Source organism: Pteropus alecto, unplaced genomic scaffold (genome assembly GCF_000325575.1).
Source record: "Pteropus alecto unplaced genomic scaffold, ASM32557v1 scaffold3, whole genome shotgun sequence".
Taxonomy (NCBI): Eukaryota; Metazoa; Chordata; class Mammalia; order Chiroptera; family Pteropodidae; genus Pteropus; species Pteropus alecto.
In genome coordinates, this window is record NW_006442484.1 from 5,156,831 (window position 1) to 5,165,403 (window position 8,573).

The 8,573-nt window shown below is 41.2% G+C and overlaps 2 protein-coding genes across 2 annotated transcripts in view; one reads left to right on the forward strand and one right to left on the reverse strand.

Moving 5' to 3' along the window:
- TSN (translin) overlaps nt 1–2,526 on the reverse strand; it is a 10,737-nt gene extending 8,211 nt beyond the window's left edge. Inside the window, exons 1-3 of the mRNA XM_006920993.3 lie at nt 2,229–2,526; nt 967–1,060; nt 1–80 (exon numbers count right to left, since the gene is read on the reverse strand). The exon at nt 1–80 is cut by the window's left edge and continues 13 nt beyond it. Of these exons, the coding sequence (XP_006921055.1) occupies nt 1–80; nt 967–1,060; nt 2,229–2,294 (240 nt within the window). The 5' untranslated portion in view covers nt 2,295–2,526. The remainder of the gene's footprint in view (nt 81–966; nt 1,061–2,228) is intronic.
- Nucleotides 2,527–6,907: 4,381 nt separating this feature from the next.
- NIFK (nucleolar protein interacting with the FHA domain of MKI67) overlaps nt 6,908–8,573 on the forward strand; it is a 9,249-nt gene continuing 7,583 nt past the window's right edge. Inside the window, exons 1-2 of the mRNA XM_006920994.3 lie at nt 6,908–7,089; nt 8,028–8,171. Coding sequence (XP_006921056.1) covers nt 6,985–7,089; nt 8,028–8,171 — 249 coding nt within the window. The 5' untranslated portion in view covers nt 6,908–6,984. The remainder of the gene's footprint in view (nt 7,090–8,027; nt 8,172–8,573) is intronic.

An 8,573-nucleotide genomic window follows, 5' to 3' on the forward strand; every position in this document is an offset into this window, starting at 1 on the left:
AGGGAACTTGTTGTTCAAAGACGTTAGATGTGTTTTTACGGTACCAAAATGTTCTCGAGCTTTCAAACACCTCTTTGGAACTGATCACAAAAAAAGATAATCAAACATAATAATGAAAGAAAGAATTACCAAATTTCAAATACAGTCCTTGCTTAATAATCTATGCAGTCTACCGGAAAATAAACAATTTTTTTTAAAAGCTCATAACTGAATTTAGGGTACACATCGCTGCTTTTCAACCTGACTCAAAATTTCACCTCCAGTCTCCCTATCGATTAACCAATACTGAAAAATAAGCATACAAAAACTAGTTAAAACGGAATATGCTAAGAAACACATCACTAAGCTATCATAAATAGCCTCATTCTTAAGGGGCTGTGCACAAGATGCATTCCTATCAGGCTGACCAACTTCATATCACTGAAAAAATATCTTGCCTCTGATACCTATATTATTACATCATTCTCTATCTGGAAATGTATTTCGGCTCCTTCAGTTGTGCTAGCTGGCTATATGTTACAATGAAGGTTCCATTTCTAAACTTGCTCTCCGTTCAAGGGGCTAACGGTAAACACACTAAGAACATTTTACACTGCCCATTTCTTATCATAAATGCATATTACACCATACTCAATAACTGAAAGGTTGGGTTTTTTTTACGCGCCAAATAAAAGTTGCTAGATACACAAGAGAGATATAATACTACTACCATTATCATCAGAACTCCATCACAGTAGAAAACATTCCATATTAAGTGAAAGTGGAAAATCAATCAAAACAGAATTCTGTAAACCTACAAAACAATCAACTCACCTATTTCTTCACTTTTTATTCACCATAAAGCAAGAGGGATAGTTTCCATAATAAAATAATACACAGTTGAAATATCTTCCAGTTGGAAATTAACTCTAAATCAGAAATTGATAAACTGGATAAAAACCCTCAAAATCAAAGCAAAGAACTTACTGTCCTGAAACCCAGCACCCTGATGGACCCCTTGCAGTAGAGTTAAAATTTCTCGAGCCGTTTGTTCTAAACTCTGTACAACTTTTCGAATTTCCTAGAGAGAATTAAAATTAAAAATATCAGATATATTCAACATATTTATCATCGTGACGCCAAACCAAATATACTAGATAACATATATGATCTACGACACCTTCACATACATTCAAAACACTAAAACTCTTTACAAAAACTGAATTGGTACAGAAAATAACTAGTTTGAATCCACACTCTTCCACTTATTTCCTCTGTGAGACTTTCAAGAGGTCACGAAAAAGCCTCAAGTTTCTCATGTAGCCTTCAAAGGACAATAGTCACCCACTCACCCCAAATATCCCACAGAAACACTGTAAATATTAAAAGATGCGCTATCCGAATGTAATTTGTAGAGATGAATGAAATGCAACACAAAGGTTGGTTATTTTCATTCATTTCATTTTAAATATTCATTGAGCACATTTATGTGCTAGGCATGTGTAAATACTGGGGAACCAAGTACAGTCCCGTCCTTCTGGCAGTTTAGACTATAATGGGAGGGAAGACACGTTTAAAATACAAAAATCGCAAAAAAAAAAAAAAAAATCGCACATATTTCTTAAAATGTTAATGCTCTACCAGCAAACATGACAAGAGATTATTTAGATTGTGAAATCAAGGAGACAAAAATGAGATAACAGGAAAAATAAGTGGAAAGAAGCAAATTCAGGTAAGAGCAAAGAGTACACAATCTTGAGGCAGGCAACTATTTGGGGAAGTACAGGAATGAAAGAGAAATACACTGAACATAATATTACGTAAAATAAGATTGGAGAGAGGACACGGACACACACACACACACACTCTGGAGGCCACAACTGAGTTGGATTTTTAGCCTATGTGGAATGAGAGAGGGCGCACGTGCTTCGAAAACACCCACAACACATAAAATGCGCGTTGTCTGAGTCTCAAGACCTGAGTCTTCGATGTAAACAAGTGCTAGAAAAGAGAAAACTGGCATTCAAATGAGGTAGGTGATGCCAAGGAGCCGAAATCTGAAAACAAGAAATCAAGACTGGGAAGCGGAATAAGAGCGGGGAGAACTAGCCCTCAGGTGAAACAAGAAGGGAAGCGACCCACCCTCGGAGGCTTCCCCACCGCTGGAGACTGAGCGACGGAAAAGGGCCGAGCGATGTGGCCCAGCTAGGAAGGGAAAGGGAAAGGGGTTGGGGAGAGAAAAGGCTCACCTCCCGGATGTCCTGCTCGGCAGCCAAAAAGCCCTGCAGCTCTACGAAGATCTCGCTCACAGACATGGCGCCGGGCACACAACTATCAGCCAGTGCTGCGAGGGTAGCCAGCTAAATGCGTTCCACAGGGAAACAGTGCACTCAGTTGCAACGGCCACCGCCGCTGCCGCCTCGTCCACTGGGCCCTATCCTTCGGCCGTCGCTGAGGTCCTCCGACGGCAGCGGCGCGCAGGAAGCCGGGCTGTCTGCAACGATGCCTGAGGTGCCGCCCGCCTCCTGCTGAGCGGAACAGCACGGCCAGAGGACGGGGCAGGGCAGCTGGGCGGGGCTTCCGCCCGGGGAATCTTCAAACCGGCTTCGCCGGAAACAGCTCACTGGGGTGGGGGTCCTGGGGCACGTGGGACTGAGGCGGGGCGTGGTTTGGAGGTAAAGCGAGCGCTTCCTGGTAGCTTATACAACGTATTTCGTACCACACCTTTTGGGGGGCGGGGACGTTTGTTTCAGTACTAAAGAGTATGTGCAGTAGGCCAGGTGCTGAAGAATATAGAGATATTGCAGTCTTCGTATAAGAATAAGGAATAAATGCATTTGTATTTGCAAAAAATAAACGGGAAAATGAAAGTATGTGGGACGGATTGGGAGCGAAAATTTTTTCTGTGCTTTTTTTACGCGTTTTCTGAATGTATTACCTGTTTTCAAATTATATGATTTTTTTAAACGTATACCGTGAGAAGTTTCTCTTCCACTCAGCTAACACCTCCTTCCCCCAATTCCACTTACTTGAGGCAAGTGATGTAAGGATGTCTCGTTTGTCCTTGCAGACTTATTCCGAACATCTACCCAACAAATACAAATGTGTTTGTATATGTAAGATTCACTCTCCAAGTGAATTAAAATAATTACTCATACCAACTAAATGACAATTTGTTTAGAATAGACATTATTCTAAAACTTTGCTTGAAGGATCGTATTGATACTGTTATAAGTGAAGTAACTATGGTAACACATTAATTGACTTCCCTAGGCAGCTATTAAGTGTTGAAACTGGGATCCAAATGCTTTGTCTTAATCACTATGCTATTATCATCTATCTACCATTTAACAGTATTTGCATGAGGCTTTAAGTATCTAACTTGACCTCTACAGCCCTAGAATGTGGCAGATTAGAAAAGATCAGTTTTTGCAACTTGCTCGGTAACAAAGATTTTTTGTTTGTTTTTCTGTTTTTTTGCCTGTGTGCTGCTAACATAATGTGCCAATTCATAGACCAAAAATTTAGCAATAGAATTTCATAATTCATCCAAAAAAAGAATGAAAATAGCAATAGGAGCTCATTTTTATTAAGAATATCTGCCAAATGTGTTCTGAGCACCACTTTTTGTATTATCTGACTTCATACAAATCCAAATTAATTTTTCACATCCTGCAACGTCTTTCCTTGCCAACTCAAAGATTGTAACAAAATTCTAGAAACAGGAGTGTGCCAAATAACTTCTTTCCAAAAATCGAGATTTTTAAGTATCTGGTAAGGGAGTCTTTTCTCATTTGTCAAGTTAGAATTTGTAATCTCTAGCTCTAAAAGTTACAAGGATTAGCAATAATTTGTGTAGAAGACTACATTCTATCTCAATGAATTTGGCTACTCAGATCCCTCACAGAAGTGAAGTCATACAACATTTGCCTTTTCGTGACTGACTTATTTGACTGAGCATATTGATAACCTCAAGGTTCATCCATATTGTACCATGTGTCAGAATTTCATTCTATTTTAAGGCTAAATAATATTCTATTTTATGTATATACTACATTATCTGTTCATCTGTCGATGGACATTGGGTTGTTTCCACCTTTTAGCTATTATGAATAATGCTGCTATGAACGTGAGTATACAAATATCTGCTTGAGCTTTTGTTTTCAGTTCTTTTGGGTACATAACTTGACGTGGAACTGTTGGGTCATATGTAATACAATGTTTAATTTTTTGAGAAACATTCATACTATTTTATAAAGCCTTTTTTTATAAAGCCTTTTTTAACAACTATTTCCATTCCACTTCTCCCACAAGAATTTTAACCTAACATAAAAATATTTATTGTTTAAATCTTTTGATTATCCATCATTATTCTCTATAAAAATTAATAAAAATTAAAATGTAAATTTCATATTACAAGGAGCTAGATGTTGAAATTCCTTCTAGATTATTCAACAGTAGTACACAGTTGATCAAAACGACAAATGTATTATACATTTTATAAATATTACAAAAGCAAAGTAAAGTTTTAATGGAAGTAGTCTCTAGATGAGATGAATATGGCTATGTTCTTTCTTTTACTAATTTGTTCATGTACCTGTAGGTGAACATTCTAGTCATAGATACATAGACAGATAGATGATAGATAGATGATAGATAGATAGATAGATAGATAGATAGAATTGCTGAGAAATTAAATTCACAGTAATTATCCCCGGAGGAGACTTCCCTCATTACTTTTTATAAGAAGCAATGTGGAGCCTAGAAAACTCTCAGGGGAAAGTCCCACCCAACATCTTCACTGCATTAATTAATCCCACTGGTGACTCAGCCTCCCCTGAGGCATAGGTTAGGCTTCAGCACCGCCTTCATCATACTCCTTATAGCTGCTGTAGCACAGTCCCACCTCCCCCGCTTAATTCATAGAGGCTCTAGCTTCATCAATAGCTTCCCAAAGGGGCTGTGTACATAATCTGAAAGTGTGTGAGGTCAGCGCTCCAGGGACAAGGGGCAAACTTTGACCAGTGAAAGGCAGGATGTTGTTACAAGCCCACAGATAAAGTCCTTGCCCTTCCTCTTCCTAACAGATGTCCTAAGAAACAGCTCCATGCAATCTCTCCAGAAATGCAGAAATATCCCATGTAACTGAGCAACCAACCAGGTTTCTTGTGATACTGTGACCAATGTAATAATGCATCATCTTGTATTTGCTTTCTGTCTTTTGCTGCCTTACTTCCATTTGTCCCTTACTCTCAATGACCTGAAATTCATCCACCCACCCAAATAAAATGTTAGTACCTAATCTTTGTTTTAGACTTTGTCTTCTTGAGAATTCAGGCTAAGATATTCATTAAAAGATAAAAAGAGGAATGGAAGGCATTCTCTTATAGCAATTTCATTCAATATCTTAAGTTCCTTGCTAGATATTGGCCATATGTAACAATAAGTTATCATTCAAAATTGTTTTTAATGATTATTGTGGACATTTCAAATAGGCTTTCCTTCAATGCTTTTGAAAGCAAAGAATTAGGTACCAACTTACAAAACTTTGTGTTACAAAAAGTTGAGTTATCAGGCATTAGATTACCTTTCCCAACACCTACACGAGTATTTCTCACCTGAAACAGATCTGAGCGGGGAAAGAAGACATTTGATGTTAGATTTTGAACACTTGGAAAATGTTGCTACTTACTGATATCTGAAGAGCTCTCTCTCAAGATTTCACCTAGGGGAACAAGCCCATGAAAAGGTGCAGTCCTGAGAAAGAATAAAATTGCTCTCAGCTTACACTCTCCTTACAATCCAACCTGTTCATGAAAACAGTTGTAAGAGAGCATTTAATAGAAAGAGCTGACCTCAGCTACAGAGTCACAGAAGGCTAGCCTTAAGAGGTGACAGTTGAGTTGAGCTGAGGGAGACTGGGTTGAAGGAGACAATGGCAGGCATGGGAGGCACGTGCCTTCCAGAAGAAGCAGGCTGGCCCTCACAGTACAATCCACATCCATGCCACTCTATCCTACAGGTTTACCTCCACTCTTCCCGCACATACACATGGGCACCAGCCATATTCAGCCCTCACTGGTTCCAGAACATTTGATGACATTAGCCCCCAGAGCAGTTCTGCTTGGACTATTCCTGTAGCTTCCCTCTCATTGCTTCCTCTGTAATCCACTTTCCACCCTTACTAGATTAGTATTTGAAAGGGATAAACAGCCACAGCCTTGCTTAAAACCCTCACATCCCCTTGTATTTACAAGAAAAACTAAGCTTTAAACCTTGACATGCAGAGCTCTGGAGCTCCAGCCTGCCTCCAAGCTCTCTCGTCATTCACTGAGCTCAAACCACACTGGCAGATTCCTTCTTTCCAGTACTAAGGACACTGCACGCGCTGTACTGCATGGGCGCTTCCAGGTCTTCAAATGCGGCTCCTTCCAGCCTTCAGGTTTCGGCTCAAATTCCAACTCCTCCAGGACACTCTCGTTAGTCACCCAGTGTGCCTCTCGCCCACAGGGCTCTTAGGTCCCTCCATAGCACCAATTCCACCCTCAAATGTCCTTTATCCAGCCCTCTCCCCAGTCTGGAAGTTGCCTAAAGGACAGCAGCACAATAATGTACAGTAAGAGCTCACAAAACAAGTGAGTGAAAAAAAGTAAAAGACTTAAAGAATGGTTAGCAAGACCTCAAGATCATGGGTATTATTTTACAATTTATTTTTTTAAAACCACCTCGTCACCCCCTTGAAATTGGCCGCAAAGTAGGCGTAAGTTACAATCCACCACTTTAGACAGGTGGCAGGTGTGAGAGAGGCCAACTGGCGCTTGCCAGCAGAGGTCGCCCGGACTCCGCTCCGCCCCGCCCCGGACTCCACTCCGCCCCGCCCCGGACTCCACTCCGCCCCAGGTCTCTTTGCGCACCTCTCCAGCCTCCACTTCCGCTTTGGAGGAGCTGCGCGATCGTCATTTCCGGGATTGCCTCGTGGAGATCGTCGCCTTGAAAGCTTTTGGGATGGCGGTCTTTGCAGGCCCTGCCAAGCCACTCTTGTCCCTGAACCCTCAGGAGGAGGCCAAGTTTCAAAAGGAGGTGGCTCAGGTTCGTCGGCGGGCAACCAAGGTGAGCGGCCGCCGCAGACCTACCTCGGAGTCTGAGGAGTCTCCGAGACCGCGCGGAATCCTGTGCGGTTCCCTTTCCGGGTGCGCCTGCCATCCTCACGCTTCTGCTACCTCCAGGCTCTTCCCGGTTGGCTCCCGACCTCACGAGCTTGGAGGCCGAGGCTTCCCCGAGGGAGGTTTCTGCTGATCAGGAAATGACGGGTTTGGCCGTGGAGGCCTTAGGATCCTCCTATAGAGTTAAGGGGTATAACGCAAGGAAAAAAGAGCCGGCTGTTGGGGATGGCCCTGTCATACCGCAAATTAGCACCAAACTGGAGCAGTCACGCTTCCGCATTGCCCCGGAATTCTGGAGGTGTGTTTGCCCAGTTGGTGGTTTGGGGGTTCTTAAAAGACAGTATTTGCCAAGTTCCATTTACTGAATAGGACCCCTGACATCAAGTTAAATTTGCCTTGGTTTTTAGCATAAAATACACGTAAGTTCTTGTTACAAAAGGCAAGGGCATGATAACTGAGATGCTGAAAGGTTAGTCAGCATGCCGAAGGTTAATAGTTGGCTGGAAATTGTTCGATCGGGTGGGTACGAGTAAACGGTGATCTGCATACAGAATTGAAAGGTACATTTATGTGGAATTCTCCAGCCGAAAGATTTGAAATGCTGTGTTAGAAAATTGACTTACTGAGCCATTGATTCTACGTTTAGTTATTGAGTACTTACATTGTGCTGGGTGGGCCGAGAAGACAATCTATATGCTTAACCACTGTCCTCGTGGGAGAAAGGTATTAAACAGCTAACTCTTTAGTTACTGCTTAGGTAAGTAAAAATACAGGGTAGATTTTTCATCTCTTGTCTTGTCCTGAGAGCTAGGGGTTTTGCAAGTTTTGTTGCAATGTGATTTTTTTTTTCATACTAAAGTATTTACACGGTTTTTATGTCTTCAGCAACAGAAGCAAGAAAAAGAAAAACTTACTCGTGGAGTAGTCTATGTGGGCCACCTACCTCCAGCACTTTATGAAACCCAGATCCGAGCATATTTCTCTCAGTTTGGCACTGTTACAAGATTCAGACTGTCTAGAAGTAAAAGGGTAAGATTTTTGTATTGAAGTAGGTAGGTTTTTTTGTTTTTGTTTTAAAGTGCATCATCCACAACAGTTTAGGGAGCGTGTTCCTTTGTTATTGCTTATCCTTCACACCAGAGAGGGGGAGGTGGGTGAGGTTTAGAACCAGAAACAACCACAAAAACAAAATCAGTATTACTATAAATGTTTGTTTTACTATTAAAGAAAGTAGTTGCCCCAAATTCTCAGATTAAACTGACAGTTTTGGTGAATGAATCATTTATCCTGTGGTCAATAAGATACATGTATTTGAACTTCAATTTGAGCAGATTCATATATTTTGTATTAGCCTTTAGTCTAGGTATCTCTATAATAGCAAAAGCATGTGTATGGTGAGTAGTTAAGAATACAGACACTACTCTGTGGCCA